The 18,066-nt window shown below is 40.0% G+C and overlaps 2 protein-coding genes across 18 annotated transcripts in view; one reads left to right on the top strand and one right to left on the bottom strand.

Annotated features, from left to right (window-relative positions):
- Window positions 1-105: 105 nt before the first annotated feature.
- nsd2 (nuclear receptor binding SET domain protein 2) lies at window positions 106-13,002 on the top strand. 7 transcript variants are annotated; one of them, XM_057341710.1, is made up of 24 exons: window positions 331-411; window positions 2,124-2,872; window positions 3,096-3,288; window positions 3,583-3,743; window positions 4,136-4,582; window positions 4,664-4,744; window positions 4,850-5,021; window positions 5,252-5,317; window positions 5,445-5,560; window positions 5,643-5,733; window positions 5,837-5,949; window positions 6,084-6,194; window positions 6,270-6,393; window positions 6,471-6,659; window positions 6,879-7,058; window positions 7,146-7,302; window positions 7,448-7,650; window positions 7,748-7,851; window positions 8,492-8,761; window positions 8,851-8,967; window positions 9,209-9,350; window positions 9,469-9,575; window positions 11,574-11,769; window positions 11,950-13,002. In XM_057341710.1, the coding sequence occupies exons 1-24, from the start codon at window positions 393-395 to the stop codon at window positions 12,288-12,290; spliced, it is 4,449 nt and encodes a 1,482-aa protein (XP_057197693.1). In that variant the 5' UTR covers window positions 331-392; the 3' UTR covers window positions 12,291-13,002. The 7 variants fall into 7 exon arrangements, with proteins under 7 accessions (XP_057197691.1, XP_057197693.1, XP_057197694.1 ...); XM_057341711.1 differs by having other exon boundaries at window positions 5,255-5,317; XM_057341708.1 differs by lacking the exon at window positions 331-411 and adding an exon at window positions 106-324 and having other exon boundaries at window positions 6,879-7,302.
- Window positions 13,003-14,473: 1,471 nt separating this feature from the next.
- The window catches only part of kiaa1109 (KIAA1109 ortholog), a 55,009-nt gene continuing 51,416 nt past the window's right edge, over window positions 14,474-18,066 (bottom strand). For all 11 annotated transcript variants that reach the window (XM_057341822.1, XM_057341829.1, XM_057341828.1 and 8 more), the window contains 3 exons: window positions 17,782-17,916; window positions 15,741-15,909; window positions 14,474-15,588 (listed from right to left, as the gene is read on the bottom strand). In XM_057341822.1, coding sequence (XP_057197805.1) covers window positions 15,369-15,588; window positions 15,741-15,909; window positions 17,782-17,916 — 524 coding nt within the window. In that variant the 3' untranslated portion in view covers window positions 14,474-15,368. The remainder of the gene's footprint in view (window positions 15,589-15,740; window positions 15,910-17,781; window positions 17,917-18,066) is intronic.

The following is an 18,066-nucleotide window of genomic DNA, read 5'->3' on the forward strand; positions in this document are numbered from 1 at the left end:
ACGAAGCAAAGATGGGCTTTTCTGTGTGCAACTGGCAACCAGACAGCGAATTCCCGCCCTCTTCATCTGACGTCACATGGTGAGAATAGCCCTTCTCCGCTCAGTTCCTCGAGCAGTGATCTGCCTCGCTTAGCCATTTTTCGAGATAAAAACAAAAACAGATGATTTCAGAACCGAACGCGTTTAGCTTGAATTACAACACCGCGATGAAGTTTGGAGTACGCCAGGGAAACGTGTGAAGATGTTCGGCGGAGAGATATCCGTGAAGAAAGTGATATTTGAAAAGACCGGTTGAATTGTGCGTCGAGTGTCAGCCAATCGGATGTGAGTATTTTTGGCGCTGATTGGGATGAGAGAGTTTCCCGCAAGCCTCTTAATACTGCTCGGGAGTAATGGAGATGCTGCAAACAGGTTTATTTTCGCACAGAATAAATCGTGGCACATTATAATTAAGGAGGACTATAGTCTCAATTTGCGCCGGTTGGAATATTACAGATTTTCTCTCATGGATAAAGGATTCGTTTTATTGTCACAGGCTGATGCAGCTGTGCCTCACTAGCTAACTGGCTAAGCTTTTAGTTTGTCAGCCACATTTAGAGAATTATTTCAGTGAATTACTACAAGTGTGCTCTGCAGCTAGTGTGAATCCCAAACCCAGACACCAATTCAGAGATTAACATAAGACATTAAATAGTATAGAAATGTAAAGGTCAGCATGAGCATTTTGCTTGTTTTTTGGTGAATCATCTGTTTGCTAACACTATATTAGCTCTCACTGTTACTTTATGAGATCTGGCCCTACCCTAGTTGGCTTGGTGAACTTTAACTCTACTGGATACATATATTTTCTTAGTCCTATTTGACCTCTAGGGTAGTGAACATTTTTAACCGAGAACATATAACGTTAGGTGCTCGTAGATTCGTTTGGTGTATAAATTACATTTTTCATTGAGCTGAAGGAATAGCTAAACGAGTCCATCACTGGAAGCTGCCTCATCCATAATCTCCCTTCACTGATGTTAACGAGGCATCCTGACTGCTCGTTTTGAATGACAATTGCGCGATAACCGGTACTTGTTTAGGACGGCTCATTCATTTGCATTTGAACAGTCCTTCTTTTCTGAAACGCTTTAGTTAAGTTAAATGTTGTAATTCGGACGTTGGTAACGTTATGGGTTCATCTTCTGCCATGGTGCGTGGCGTAACTCGATAAACGGTACGTTTGTTTGATTTCAAGATGAAGTTGTTCGTTTGGCTATAGTGCAATTCATATGATGTTTTATTTCAGGATTATTTTGAAGATGTGGCGTCGGGCCCATCGTTTCATTGATTTGAATGAAAGCGGCTGACCACCCACTCGCTCGCTCCCGCGGTAGCCATTTTAACGCGCGACCAAACCAATAAGCGTGAAGTTCTCCAAACTACGTTTTCGGCATAACTGAATGAGCCATTTAAGTTTAGTAACATTGTATCACCGAGCACATGGATGAAGACTTTACGTATAGGGAGTTTTTTTGAGTGTGTGTCTTTTTAAGAGCAGCATTTGCCACAGGTGCATATTGACCATATGACCACATTAATAACATCGAGTCACATTTACCATATTTGTTATCATACTGTCTAATATGTGAATGGATGGTGGTTGGTTTAAGCATTTTCAGGTGTTTTCTTTCTTTTATTTGATAATATAAATATAATATATTTATTTTTGATAATACTGGCTTGTATTTTGTACTTTCACAGTTTTGATGAAATATGCTAGGCTTACTAACTTGAAGTGATAGTTCACCCAGAAATAAAAAAAAGATATAATTTACTCACCCTCTTGCCATTTCAAACCCGTATGACTATTTTCCTTCCACAGAACACAAAAGAAGATATTTTGAAGAATGTTGTTAATGGCCTCCATTAACTTGCATTGGTTTTGTGTCCATACAATAGAAGGGAATGGGGGCCAGTGCTGTTTGGTTACCAACTTTCTTCAAAATATCTTCTTTTGCGGAAGAAAGCCAGTCATAAAGGTTTGAAATGACAAGAGGGTGAGTGACAGAATTGTCATTTTTGGGTGAACTATCATTTTAATGAATGTTTCTAATGTATATATCTCTTTGTGTGTTTTTTAGGCCCCTGGTTAGTAATGACAGACAATAAGGGGAGATCACTGCCTGCAATGCCCGAGCCAAGGAGTCCAACCACCATGAAGCAGCCCTCTGATTCACCCGGCGGATGCAAGGGACGGGGTGACGGCAGCGCTGACCCCACCATGCTTATGGATAAAGTTGCCACCCAGCTGGCAGCTACACCTCAAGAAAGTGTTCTACAGATGATCAGCACTCACAATCACGCTCATAATCACAGCCACGAGCGGCTGAAGGACTTGACTTCTCGCTTGTTAAATGGCGATCAGGACAAAATCCCCAAACTTTGTGCCGCCACAGCTGCACAGTCCCTTCTCAAGGGGGTGGAGCCTGTGCCTCAGCACGCCAGCCCTCCGAGGAAGTCCAGTGCCTCTCCTGAACTCACTTTTAAAATTACTAAATGCGTTGTAAAATCGAGCCGTTATGAAGAAGGTTTTGCAGGGGAGGTGACGGAGCACACGGATGCACCGCTGAGAATATCAAATGATGTTCTGGTCTCTCCAACGGCCACGAGCGATAGGAGAAAGAAGAAGAGGGGGCTTGTGAGGAAGAGAACCCCACCAAATCGGAGGCGCCCCATTTTAGCCTCTACTTTGAGATCAGATACATCTCCTCTACTGCACAGCACCCCAAAGTCACATGATCTCACCAGCGAACCATGTGTTCGTCCAACTGAGTCTAATGAAATGGATGACTGTGAGATTCCTGCTACTGTAACTCCCACCCCTGTCCAGGTATCATCCAAAAATGAAAAATGTCTAATAATTTACTCGCCCTCATGTCATTCAAAATTCGTTTGACTTCCAATTATCTGCAGAACACAAAAGATGATTTTTTTGAAAAATGTTGGTAACCAAACAACATCGGACCCCATTGACTTCCATTGTATGGACATAAAACCACAAGACATTTCTCAGAATATTATACATTTTGATAACAGTTTTTTCTGTCATTCAGCAGACGGTGACGGAGTGCGAGCTGAGTAATGTTGCACAGGTTGTGGATGATGTGAAAATGAAGGATACAGACGCACAGCCCCATGTGCAGTACTCCGTGGGAGACATTATCTGGACCAAGGTGTCTGGATACCCATGGTGGCCATGCATGATCACTACAGACCCAGAGTTTGATGTGCACTTTAGGTCGAAAGGTAAGTTCTGGATCTATTTGAAAACACTTACGTGTTTGTAATGTATAGGAGTGCCAATAGTTGTAAAGCGAGAAAAGAGTGTCTTTACCGTGTCAATCCCAGCACTTAAACAGGGTTGATATGGATAGGGAGAGCACAGTGAAACCTGTGAACATTATATTTACACAAGCGTGACCCTGAGATAACATGAATAGAGAGCAGGACTTCACAATTCACTTTCAACAGGACAGCATGAGAAATGTATCATCTGTACAAAGTGAATTTCTCAATTTTATGATTTTTGTTTTGTCGCAGTTACTAGCCGCACAGGATTGTTGTATCATGTGCAGTACTTTGGAAATGCCCCAGAGAGAGGATACGTTTTTGAGAAGAGCATGGTCACCTTCTCAGGAAAAGACCAGTATCACTCACTTAGCCGTGGAAAGAAACTACAGAGTGAAACTGGTGGAAATAAGGTAAGTTAATATTATGGGATTGCAAGAGATAGTTCACCCAAAAATAAGAATGATGTTATTTACTCACCCTCACGTCATTTCAAACCTGTATGACTTTCTTCCGCAGAACACAAAAGAAGATATTTTGAAGAATGTCGTTAACTGGCCCCCATTGCATTGGTTTTGTGTCCATACTATAAAGGTGAATGGGGGCCAGCGCTGTTCGGGTACCGACATTCTTCAAAATATCTTCTTTTGTGTTCTGCGGAAGAAAGAAAGTCATAAAGGTTCGAAATGACAAGAGGGTGAGTAAATGATGACAGAATTTTAATTTTGGGGTGAACTATTCCTTTAAAACAGTTTGGCCATATGCAAGTATTATGAGCCTCACGGCTGGTTGATTCTCTCTTCAGCGCTCAATTCCTCGTAAGATCCGGGAGCAGTGGGAGACGGGCATTTCCCAGGCGACAGAAGCATTGGGTCTGCATATAGAGGAGCGACTGGCCAAATTCAGTTTTGTGTATGAAGAGGGCAAAGCTCAGTTTAACCCTCACATGCTACAGGAGCTTCAAGCGCAACAAAATCAGGGACCAAAGCAAGACCAGAATGAGTCTCAGGAGCTTGTCAGCCTCACTCCCCCAGACTCCACCCAGTCCAGTCCCAGCTCCTCAAAACCTACCACCGACCCCCTTTGCCCTCCCACAGACAGCAGCACTTCAGCAGGTAAAACCGCCCTGCCCAAAAAAGCACCTAAAACCTCAGTAGAAAGGGATCGTGGCAAACCGCGCACCACAGCGGTGTGGATAAAGACAGCACCTGCTTCTGAGAAAGACATCTCTATCACTAAGTCTACTGTTCAGGTAACCATTATTGTGAAAGATAACCATCATTTTATAAAGTTATGAGGGTTGAGAGATGTTTCATATCGCTTTGTGTCGTAGGATCCCTGCACTGCACCAGAGACACTTGAACCCCAGAAGAAAAGAAAGACGAAGGCAAGGAAACAGACGTCCCGGAAAAAAGTGTGTTTTTTGTCATGGTCGAATATGATTATTTCTGTTTCTGTGGTAGTTTGTAAAAGTTCCTAATTTGATCTTATTTCGTCTTTTAATGTTGTCTGTGTGAAGGACAAACTCTGCATTGACTTGGACCTTCAGGCTCAAGCTCCTCAGAGAAAACCAAGACTGCTTAAGCAAAAGTTTCCAGCAGCGCCAAACTCAGTGAAGAAGAGGAAGGTCAAAGCAGGTGTCAGTCTCTCTGACACTTTAAACACACAGTCTGGTACTCCTGCGCCTTCAGGTGAGTCATAGGCTAGGTTGGGGGTTTGTTCAGATCCCCTGGTTAGTTTGCTAAATTATTGGTATTCAAATTTGATGTAGCTTATATAAATAACCGGCATCTGTGGTTTGTTTGCTATATTTGACCTTCAGTTATTAACCACAAGCAATTACTAAAGTATTATGCTTTGAATGTCCTTAATAAAACACATTTTGGTTCTTGCAGTCATTTTTTGTGTGTTTTTATGACAGCAGATTTGAAGTTATCAGCACTAAGCCCAAAACTCTTGAAGGATAAAGACGATACGGCTTCTAAAGGTATGTGGGTGGTTTCTTTATTAGTTGTAGCTTTTCAGTTGTTGGTGGAAAAGTTTAATGGCAGGAAAATGCAAAGCATACATTGTAAAGGTATTAAATGAGTCTGCGTTCTGACCGCTTCTTACAGGAAAGAAGAAAGGCTCTAAACGTGTAAGAGAGTCAAAGGAGGATGTTGCGCCCCAGCCCAGAAAGAAAAGCAAGCTCGAAAACGAACCGAAAAAAACAAAAGGTCAAGGCCAAAAGGTACAAAATGAGAGCAGATGACTTACAAAAAAGGACAAGTTTGATTTTGTGTTAAATGCTTTTTGTTTTTATATGTTGTCAGAAGACACAATCAGATGAGGCTGCGGTCACGACACAGAGGAGGAGGAAACAGAAATCTGATGATCAAAGGAAACGGTCTAAAAAAGCCCCAAGTAAATCTACAACAAAAATAAATGCCTAGAACATCTCTGTTTCTTTTTGGGCCTTGCTTTTCCATCTTATCTCTTAAATTGGGTTTTTGAATGTGTTTCTCAGTGGAGGAATCTCCTGCCAAGGTCAAACGCGTCAGGAAGCGGAAACAGGAGTCAGGCAGGCAATCACTTCCTGTCTCGTCTAAAAAGAACCGCCCATCATCTCCTGAGTCAGAGGTGAGTAGTACTGGATTCTGGATTGTCTGATTCTCTACCAATATGTTTCGATTTGGTTTGCAATCGCATGTAATTGTGACTGTAAATGTAAACTGTTATTAATTCCAAGTTCTTGTAATATGAACGTGTTTTAGGGTTCGGTGTGTGAGCACAGACCCGATTCTCCCAGTGACAGCATAGATGAATCACATACCTCAAAAAAGACAGAGCGCACACCCGGAGCCAAGAAAGAGAGCGTATGCCTGGTGAGTATCCTCTATCTGTTAAGTGTGTTGCCTGCTGCATAGCTGTGTGTCTCTGATGTGTTTGTGTGTGCACAGGTGTGTGAGCAGACAGGTGAGGATCTGGTGACATGTGAGGGACAGTGCTGCGGCTCATATCACCTGGAATGTATCGGACTGGACAGATCGGCAGGAAAGGTGCTCTGCAACCCTTGTACCTCAGGTAAGATACATACACAGTTAATGTTGATCTCTTTAGTGTGAGCTGTGGGAACTTCATCTCTCTATCTCTCTTCACAGGTGCACACGTGTGTTTCTCCTGTAAGAAGTCCGAAGGAGAAGTGCGGCGCTGTTGTGTGCTTCACTGCGGCCGGTTCTATCACGAGGCCTGTGTGCGGTTGAGCGATCTGACCGTCTTTGAGAACCGAGGCTTTCGCTGCCCCTTGCACACCTGCCTCAGCTGCCGCGGATCTGCAAGAGCCACCAAAGGTAATCGATTTCAGCGTTTCAAACCACCTTTTGAGCTTTGCTATGATTCATTTAAAATATCTTGATTTCATTTTATTCAATTGCAAAAAAATTTTTTTTTAATTTACTATGCTTATTTTGCGACATGCATTTTAAAAATGAGTTTGTTTTTGCACCATCCTGGGTTTGTAAACTAGTCTGTGGTGTAAACAAAGCATTTTCTCAATTGTCTCCTTGCAGGTAAGATGATGCGTTGTTTGCGCTGTCCCGTGGCCTATCATGCAGGAGATCTGTGCGTTGCCGCAGGTAGTGAGATGCTATCCTCTACTGCCATTGTGTGCACAAACCACTTCAGGGCTAAGAAGGGCTACAGTCACCACTCCCATGTCAACGTCAGCTGGTGCTTCATCTGCTCTAAAGGTACCACTTCTACTGTGATTATTAAAGTTTTTACATGCTCTGAGTGCTTTTGTCTAATAAAAACATGCATATGTTTGTGGTTTCAAGGTGGCAGACTGCTGTGCTGCGAGTCTTGTCCGGCTGCATTTCACCCTGACTGTCTGAACATTGCAATGCCTGACGGCAGCTGGTTCTGTAATGACTGCCGCTTGGGAAAGAAACCCAAGTACAGAGACATCATCTGGGTCAAACTGGGGAACTACAGGTCAGATTCAGACATTAAGTCTCTTAAGTAACCATTAATAGTTTGTAGTAACATTGGTGAGAAAGATCTCACTATATTCTTCAAAATGTGTAGTATCATGAGCTCATTGTCCCACACTGACGTTTGATGTCATTTTGATTTCTAGATGGTGGCCCGCAGAGATCCGTCACCCCAAGAACATCCCCACAAACATCCAGCACCTGCGGCATGAGATCGGGGAGTTCCCGGTGTTTTTCTTTGGCTCTAAAGACTACTTCTGGACCCATCAGGGCAGAGTGTTCCCTTACATGGAGGGAGACCGTGGAAGCAAGTATCAGCAAAACGGCATCGGCAAGGTTTTTAAAAATGGTAAAGACATCAAATTCCATACTCGTTTTGTCTCGCTCATTTGCATACCAGCTCATTCAGTTGTCATTAAATGCTTCCTTTGTGTTTATCTGTCCAGCCCTGTTGGAGGCTGAAACTCGTTTTAACGATCTCAAGATGGAGAGAGAGGCCAAAGAAGCCCAAGAGAACAACAAAAAACCTCCTCCATTTAAATACATCAAGGTACCTTGATTGTGAACATTACTGTTAAAGGGGTCATATGGTGCGAACACGTGTTTTTCTGTGTCTTTGGTGTGTTATAAGTTGTCCATGCATGTTTTAGACACGTAAAATTGCAAAAATGAAAGTGTCGGAACAAAAATGATGCATTCTATCTAAAAGCGAATGCTCACCCAGACCTGCCTGAAACGCCTCGTGTAACCACACCCCCACAAATCTACGTCAGTTCGTGGTATGATTTGACTAAGACCGCCAAAATGTATACGCAAGTAAGGTGGGCGTACCTGTCAGTACAATTGCTTTGAACCTGATGTTCCAAATATGGTAAGAAGTGTTACATTTCCGTCACGCTTGCAGTATTCGACCAATCACTATGCACTGGTTAACTGGCCAATCATAGCACACCTCGCTTTTCAGAGCGATGAGCTTTGTTAAAAATCAGTGCGTTTCAGAGAGGCGGGGCAAAGAGAAGATACAAACATGCACGGTATGTGGAAAATACAGCGATTTGGAACCTTAAATCGTGTAAACACATTGCATTACATCTAAAACAAACGATAATATTCATTTTAGCCGTGTCATATGACCCCTTTAAGAATGTGCATATTATATTAACCTCACTGACCAAGTCGGGTGATTTCAGGTAAACAAGCCCTGCGGGCGAGTGCAGGTCTACACTGCAGACATCTCCGAGATCCCCAAATGTAACTGTAAGCCATCGGACGAGCGACCCTGCAGCTTCGAATCCGAGTGTCTGAACCGCATGCTGCTGTACGAGTGCCATCCTCAGGTGTGTCCTGCTGGAGAACGCTGCCAGAATCAGGACTTCACCAAGCGCCTCTACCCCGAAACCAAGATCATCCGCACCGCGGGCAAAGGCTGGGGCCTGCTGTCTATGAGAGACATTAAGAAAGTCAGTAATAAAGGAGATTTACGTCATTATGATTGCTGATTGGTTGCTGTTTGTGCACCAGTGAGCTGATTGGTTATTTGTGTCTACAGGGCGAGTTTGTGAATGAATATGTGGGTGAACTCATTGATGAAGAGGAGTGCAGAGCCAGAATCAAATATGCTCAGGAGAATGACATCACACACTTTTATATGCTCACGATTGACAAGGTAAATAAAGCTGAGGTGTGTTTACACATGCAGCACACACTCCTCCTGTACAGCGTTCATGCTCACGTGTTTGAACCCCTGCAGCTGAGCCAGACAACAGTGTTGTGTCGGGGAGTGCCACTTGATGGCAATGAGTGACACAACAGGTCACAGCGCTACAGATGCTCCTATAGAGAGCACTGACAGATTGTGAAACTTCTGCCATGAGTATGAACGTGTGTGTGTGTGTGTGTTTGTGTAGGATCGGATTATAGATGCAGGTCCCAAAGGGAACTACTCTCGTTTCATGAACCACAGCTGTCAGCCCAACTGTGAGACTCAGAAATGGTCTGTTAACGGAGACACACGTGTGGGCCTGTTTGCTGTGTGTGACATCCCTGCTGGTGAGCTTGAATGCTGAACATTTCAAAGATTCATTTATTTGTTCGTTTATAATTCAATGAAATCTATATTTAGAAATGCAATTTATAATTTATAAGTTAATTTGTGTGTTGTCTTCAGGAACTGAACTCACTTTTAATTATAATCTGGACTGTTTGGGGAATGAAAAAACCGTGTGCCGCTGTGGAGCGCCCAACTGTAGTGGTTTCCTAGGTGACAGACCCAAGGTGAGCTCATGTCATTTATTAAGGGGTCAAGCCACAAAGGGTTACCATGCTATCAGTCTATTAAGATTTTCTGATTGGTCACCATTTGTGCTGAATTTTGTAATTTTTCTTAATTTAAACTAGGGCTGACAACGTTAACGCATGCGATTAATTTTTTCAAATAAACGCGTAAGAAAATATTTATCGCAATTAACGCAGCATCCGTTTGTTTTGACATCCTTTGTCTAGCGTTACATTATGTAATCACGCTCTTATTCGTGTACAGGGTTTTAAACCACTTAAGCGCGATTTGAAACGGCTTTGACGCGTTCAATGAAGATAGACAGCTTCTAAACTGTGGGACACGGCAAAACGCAACGAGAGGTCCAGTCTGGCGTAAACAGTCACGGGCTGAAGGCTGCGTCGGTGAATCTCTGTCAGACAGCGCATCCGTGTTAAGTTCTCTTTCGTGCTTGAATGAATAAAACCACACAAGATTATGTCAGAAAGCCCGTTTTGTCTAGCATTTTCTTAAGCACAGACTTCAAAGTGTAAAATAAAATCTTAAATGAATGCAAAGAGTTGTGAAAATGGGAGTGCGGTGACGGTCGGATCTGTGTACTGAGACAGCTCTTAAAGGGGCCATGTCCTTAAACGTGCTGCTGTGACTCCTGTCACTAATGTTAATCAAAGAACGAAATAAAAGAAGAAATCAATGTGATTTTATAGCTTTAATGAGAATTCTTCTGCATTTAATTTATAATTTAGCATTAAAGACTGTAAAGTGTCCTTCAATTTCCTACATGAGCTCTCAATTATACTGTTGAATGGCTATAATTAATGTTAAAATAATCAATTTAATAGAGACATCAGTTACAATACTAATATCAAAATGTTAGCTTTCATAAAATGATGCTGTTAAAGAAATATGTTGTTTCTACATCAATTTGAAGATTAAATGTGAAATTATTAAAATGTAAAAGTATATTTTAAAATATAATTGTTGTGTGCGATTAATCGTGATTAATCACAGAAAAAATGTGTGATTAATCAGATTAATTTTTTTAATCGATTGACAGCACTAATTTAAACCCTCCAGTACCACCAACAAAATTTCACTTTGATGCTCATGTTTATGTTCAACTTTTGTCCTTGAAGCAAAAATGTTTTTTTTCTCCGATTGCTTCGCTCGTTCAGATTTGCATGTTCTGGCATGGGAACTTTTCAGCCTCTGAATAGTTTTTTGTTTTGTTAAACACAAAATAACATATTTTGAAGAATTTAGGACAGCAAGCAGTTCTGGGGCACCTTTGACTACCATTTTAATTTTTTCTACTATGGTAGTCAAGGGTGTCCCAGAAATGTCAGTTGCTAACATTTTTCAAAATATCTTTCTTTGTGTTCCACAGAACAAAGAAATTTATATAGGTTTGCAACCACTTTAAGGAAAGTTATTCATGACAGAATTTTCATTTTGGGGTGGAGGATCCCTTTTTGACTAATCCATTTTCTGTATACTGTGTCGTCAAATTCTTTGGCAAACAAGGCAATATGGACATATTTTCACAATGCTTTATCAAATCAAAACTTGTCATTACAAGTATCACCGCAGCATACATGCAGTTTCAGCACAGCACCACCTGCTAAAGTTAAAGTTGAAGATGTTTCTTTGTCGGCCCCTAGTGGTTAAAAGACAACATTTCTAAAAAAGAAATGCTTTGTGTTGTCAAAACACTGCCAGTGTAATTGTCACAACATCCTGGTCACAACATCCTGATCACCTCAACTGTGCCATCTATTGGTCAAAAATAGACATTTACGATTCTGTAAGTGGTTTTCCTGAACCCCTTATCATGCATATTTTACTGCTTTGCTGCTTGCAGTTATATTTTATCCAATTCTTGTACCGTTTTGGTTTCTTGGATCCTTGTGCTGAAATTGTGTCGGCAGAAAACACTGGATTACAGTGCATGTTGGTAAAAAAAAACTTGAGCGTTCTTTTTACCCCTTCAACTTCAGAATGGCCATACTTCTGAGCCCAAAGCCAAGCATCAGAAGAAGAAGCCCAAAAGGAAGAGGGCCCGGAATGAAGGCAAGAAGTCAGAGGATGAGTGTTTCCGTTGTGGTGATGGAGGAGAGCTGGTTCTGTGTGATAAAAAGGGCTGCACCAAAGCCTATCACCTTTCCTGTCTGGACCGCACCAAGAGACCATTTGGTAAGAGCTTAAGTTTGTTGTCTCACAAATTTCCAAACAAGGTGCACATAGAAATAAAAATAGATGTTTTTACTGGCAAAGTCAAAAATATCTATCCGTATATATCATCAATTTACCATTTAAATTTTTTGTGAAGAAATGAGGTGTTTGAATGTAATTGAAACTCCTGTTGTCTCGCAGGTCGTTGGGACTGCCCTTGGCACCACTGTGACGTCTGTGGAAAGAACTCTGATGCTTTCTGCCAGCTGTGCCCCAACTCCTTTTGCAAGGCTCACCAGGAGGGGGCGCTGCGAACGCACCCGCTCGCAGGCCAGCTCTGCTGCCAGGAACATGAAGACTCTGATATCCGGACCCAGGCAGAGAGCCCTACTGAGAACACCCCCATCTCTGAACTGACCTCATCCACCAAACCCAAGTACAGAAGCAGAGCCGAGCCCAAAACAACCGGCAGAGCAGAATCTAAAACCACCAGCAAACCTGCTCCTAAAAAGAGGGGTCGCAAAAAGGCCACAGAGGTGTAGTGGGATGTAGAACTATTGAACATGTGTTTCCTCCCACTAACTCCGCCCCCTTTCCCTCAGCCACACCATAAATGATTCAGTGATATGGACGTCGCCGTGACTGTTCTCCCAAACTGAAAGCACTGTACGTGTCTGATCAGGGAAGTGTGTTTAACACTGTAGAGTTTCTTAGAGCCACCAAAAATCGGGTTCTTCTCTCCCTGTGTTTCACTCTCATGTGTATGAGACACAATTGGGTGCATGTGCATCGCACGCAGAGCCGACAGCTGGAACACCTTGAATCAACAGCATTACAGATGCCAAACTTGAAACATTTTCACCTTTTGAATCTTGGCGTAGATGTTTGTGTATTTTTTAAACAGTAGATATGTATATGGAAATGTATATGAAAGACCAAAATTATAATAATACTGGATTTGTTGTTTGTAACAGGTGCCAGGAGTCGCTTTTTTTTGTTTTATTTTGTTTTAACAAGTGGTATCTTTAATAAGACACTATGAGTAGCCCTTGAATTACATTTTTATAGTCTGTTAACTATAGAGCAGCACATTTTTTTGTAGCACAGTTCATTTTTGTAGCTCATTTTTTTTGAGTTTCCGTAACCAGAATATTAGAGTTGTTAAATGAGCCTGTGAAATCTACCTATTCAGAGTTTTAAGAGGAAATCATGACAGGTCTTCTTGTGATACTTGCAAGAAATAAAGCATTTTGAAGCATGTCTTTTGTGTCCTTTTTGGAGTTCAGATGCTAAAAATGCAACGGCATTTAAGTGAAACTTGCTACACGAAATTGCACCTCTAATGCTTGGCTTTTTGAACAAAAAGTATTATTTCCAAACATTTCTTTGCTTTATTATTAAAAAACATTGAGTTGTGAAACCCTGAATGAGTTTATACAACAGCCAGCCAGGGTTAACGTGGAAATTATCCATCCATAGTCACATCTTAACATTTAAATTTCATTTCCACATTATTGTAAAATCTATTTGCAAACCAGTTGAGATAATGGATAAATGTATTAAGCACGAGTGCTTGCCACAGTGGTTGTGTTTGGAATATTAATATGGCCATTTAATTCGGTTAGTGACCATCTCTGAAACAAATTTGATTAAAATGTTCAGTTTTGTGTAAAAATCTTTTGCAAGCTGAATTTTATGGTAGCATGGTTGATCACAAAATTTAGGACTGGGTTATTATGCATGAGTACATAAAATTGGCATACTGCAGACACATATCAAACGCTTTGGCCCGGTTTCATAGACCAGGACTACCCTAAACTAGGACTATATGCCTTTGTTAATTTAGGCTATTTAAGTCGCTTTAATTAAAATGATGTGCATCTTGAGACACAACAAAGGCACTGACATATGTTAACATATGTCAGGGCAACTTATTTTCAGTTAAGACCGCTCAAACTTCATTTAAGTCTGGAACTAGTCTTAAGCCCAGGGGCCAGTTGCAAAAATTTAGCCGATAAATTGAGACTGCGTTTTAACAACTTGTCTCACTGACTAGAGATTATTTAGGACCAAACAGTCTTTTCAGATTTCAATTAGACCAATCTATTTTTTATGTAACTGACTTTAAGAAGCTATGACCTGTCTTGAAGAAAAGAATGAGACGACTAACTTGTAAGACTAGTCTAAATAGTTTATGCAACTGGCCTTAATTCTGCTGTGTATACTGTGAACGGTACAGTTTGCCTATTTTATACACAAAGTAGTTCATTTGAATTTGTTAGAGATTATTTCATTGTCAAAAAGACTACAAAAGCTAAGAGAGTTTACATTGGTTCTATTCTGCAATGTGTATAAAAAAAGCAGTGACTGTGAAGTTGATCATCTTGATTCCTGGTCACATATTCTTTTCATCTAAGCCAAGATTTGTCAGTTACACTTTACAATAATGTTGTATTTGTTAACATTAGTAAATGCACTAGATAAAATGAACTAACAATATAGCCATATGTTAAATATGCTTTATCAGCATGTTTGTTCGTTAGTTCATTGTCCATTAAACATGTTTTTTTTATGTATTAGTTTATGTTAATTTCAGCATTTACTATGGAAGAATCGTTCATTGTTAGTTCATGATAGCTCATACATTAATGTTAACATATACAACCTTATAGTAAAGTGTTAGCAAGTCATATGTGAAACGCATGAGGAACATACATGGTTAGGAGTAAAAGTTCAAAGTCACCTGTAATCATTTCTTTTAGTAGTAATGATTTTATTCAGTTAAGAAATCAGCACATTGAACATATTTACCTCTGTATACAATGGTCTATTGTATATACAGCAAAAAAAAGATAAGAAAATGACACTATCACCACAGGCCTAACATGGGTAACAGCTTACGCATTGAAGATATTTACACATCTTTTGTCTATTTAAGTTAAAGAGTCTTGCTGTATAGGCTAGTTCACATTACACTGCACATTCTGGGGTTGTGATTTCATCCACAGGTATAGATTATATGTGCCATACCTTTATAATCATCTCCCAAAATGTGTTCAGAAAATTTGGTCACTCTCAAAGTAAAAGTTTAAGAAAATGTACACTTCTAGTTAACTTTACAACGTTCAACACTTGACCTCCAGAGGAGTACCTGTATCATTTGATCTTAAAATATTAAATAAAACTATGTAAAAACTCTGATTGGCAACATTCAGCAGTAATTCACCTCAGGGAAAAAAAACACAGGGTGCTTTGATACTCGCTACTTTCAAATCCTGTAAACTGATGCCAAGAGCAAAACCTGCATACTGTAGCTTAAGATCACTGGTATTATGTTAGTGTAAGTGCATTTAATGTGTGTTAAAAAGCCCCAAAACGGCATTCAGCAGCAATCATTCAACCCTGTCTGGAAATCAAAACACTCCCGATAAAACACTTTCAGTCAATTCAAGAGCTATGGCCATATGAGCAAACAATGTTCACACAGTATAGCAGTGACTGTGATGTGTGTTTGTTGTACAGTAGTCGCAATAAATCCAGTGCTTTTGACAGAGTATAAAAAAGAAATTCACAAAGATGGCTCCAGAAAGCGGAAATGTGTTAATACACTGAAGTGTGAGTTAATGCTCGTCTTTGTCTCTTTGACCTCTCTTCTCTTTCTCGTCCTGCAGCGCTGTGCCAAGTTTCTTGATGAGAACAGACAGAACTTTATCCAGAGGGTCCATCACTCCTCTTTGCAGCCACTTGGGAATGGTGGTCCTGGCGTGATGAAATCCCAGTTTTTGCAGGATATAGTCCACTCCTACGGGATCAATCTTACGGCCCGTCCATGAGATCAGCCTGAAACGGTTCAAAGAGTTCATGATACATCAATTCACTATTGCTATTAAACACATAGAAGTATTAAGCATTATAGATACATTTGTTTGTATGACTTCACAAGCGTCTGTACATTGGTGATTTGTGTCAGGTTTAGTTGATTTGAGTGTTACCGTAGTGTGGGCTCCAGATGCCATGTATTACACAGAAACTCTCTCCAGTCCACTGTGGTGTAGTTTACACCCTCTTCCTTCTCTTTCTTCTCTGATGAGGTCTCGTACTGCTGTGCTGTCGGGCTCTTCTGACCGGGTCGAGATGCAAAGAGGCGCGGGGCGAACAGAGCTGTAACAGGAGAACATGAGCATTCATAACACATCTCTAGTGAAGCACAATATTCAGCAGCAAATAGGGCGAGATTTGATTTTGTCTGTCAGAATTTGATTTGATTTTCCAGTGTGAAGCTTTGAATTTGCATATTTGGCAGACACATGGTGGAAATAGACTCATTCAAGATGGACTTTAGCTATGATAATATAAGCTCTGGTATTATTGGGTAAAATTATTATTAGTCATGTCATCTTTGGTACATCAGCCGAAAGCAAAATTGTATTACTGTGTATTACTCGAATTCGAAAACTTCATTAGACTTAGAAATTCCTCCTTAGAATTAAAATGTTCATGTAATCAGCATTTCTAAATGTATTGTGATCATTCCAGTCCAGTGTCTGTTGAATTTCAACAAAATCAAACCTCAGGAGTGACACAAAGTCATCCAACAGCAGTGTGAAAGACTGGCAGCATGACAAGACACATGAAAACTGTGATAAAAATCAAGGTTATCACATAAAAAATGTTTTTTTTTAACTTTCCCTAAATACATGTACAAAAAATTACTGTTGTATTAAAAGTGAATATGAACTTGTTTTCTTTGCAGTATTTGAGGTCTGAAAAAATACAGAGCATCTTTTCTGTTATTTTGACCGGTTTCTCCAGTTTTCATTTTCTGCAAATAAATGCAAATAGAAACAATATTTTTATTTGCATTTGGGAGAAATAGTGTTAGTAGTTTACAGTAGTTAGTAGTTAGTAGAATGAAACAAAATGATCATTTTACCTAAACACATAAACACCTATAAATAGTCAATAATCAACAGAAAAATGTTTTGAAATGCTCTCCTAATTTTGTATATTATCTAATTATATTTATTTATTCAATTATATCATTTATTTATTCTACATACAAAGTATTTTATAATTTTCCCTACTTTTATATTACAATTACTCCTACTGTACTAAATCTATATTTGTTGTCTGTTTATTTTGTGTTTTCTGCAACAATGATGCAAAACTGTAAAAGCGCTATAGAAATAAGCTTAACCTCTTAAGTGGCGCAGCCCTTTTTGAGCCTACATATGAAAACTCATGAATTCTTGGGAATACAGACCTACGGTTGGTCTCGTTTGAAAGAAGAGAATTAGCAGATTATTATTAATTTTTTTATTATTATTTTGTCATATATACTGTAATAAAAAAATTCTAAAAGGTTTATAATACAAAATTTCATAAGTCAAAGTCCCAAGGGTCACCAAGTGTTGTATCAAGTTTGGTCTGGTTACATTTTGACTATCTGTGAGTTTTTTAGCTGATCTACCACCAAAATCCACTAGGGGCTTCCATTGGTTTTAACACTAAATCTGAAATTTGATCACACATGCTTTTTTCACTTTTTTTACTTTTCCAATTAACAGACACAATGAAAAAATACAAAAGCACAGGAACATGTAAACAAAACAAGAAATTTGTATGAAACTATATTTTTGATGCACACTTTATGAATTGATTTATGAATCAATTTCTCTTCCTACACAAATGATTCTATAAAACACTGATCAAATATGTGCGAGTCTTAGACCTTTCCGACGAAATAAAGTTTGTCATGATAAGAGAAGAATTCACATGCAAAGTATTCAAGATTAGATCAGAATTCCCACAAAAATATGGAAGCAAATGTGGGTGTCCCGTATACGGGGCTGTATAAGGACCTAAAACATTTTAAGCACGCTCTTTTAAAAGAAGAAACAATTACATTCCTACATACATTGTTATATAAAACTGTGATGACAGTAAATCAGCTGTCCCGTATACAGGACAGTTAAGAGATTGATCCTTGAGGAACAGAAAGTCGTGTTATATTGTCAGTGCTTATGCTCTCACCGCTCTCTTTCTCTTTCAGGTATGCTGACACCAGGTCATGCAGAAACATGATGAGCTCTGCATCCATGGTAACACAGATGTGATCAGTGAACTCGGTCACCACGCTGCACTCCACTTTGGGTTTACTGCCGGCATCTACAACACACCTCACAGTCAACACTCAATACACATTAAACAGATGTGTTCATCCTAAGCTACTTAGCACACACAGCGTGTGTGTTCTCTGGGAATCTTTTTTTATCGAAAAATAAGACAAATTTCTGCAGTTGTAACTTCTCTATACTA

Source organism: Triplophysa rosa, linkage group LG9, assembly GCF_024868665.1.
Source record: "Triplophysa rosa linkage group LG9, Trosa_1v2, whole genome shotgun sequence".
NCBI classification, from domain to species: Eukaryota; Metazoa; Chordata; class Actinopteri; order Cypriniformes; family Nemacheilidae; genus Triplophysa; species Triplophysa rosa.

What these genes read in the sequence shown, in the direction of transcription:
- nsd2 (XM_057341705.1), top strand. An exon ending in AGAAAGAGAGCGTATGCCTG is followed by an intron (nt 6,195 to 6,269) that starts GTGAGTATCCTC and finishes GTGTGTGCACAG; the next exon opens with GTGTGTGAGCAGACAGGTGA. An exon ending in GTCAAACTGGGGAACTACAG is followed by an intron (nt 7,303 to 7,447) that starts GTCAGATTCAGA and finishes TTTGATTTCTAG; the next exon opens with ATGGTGGCCCGCAGAGATCC.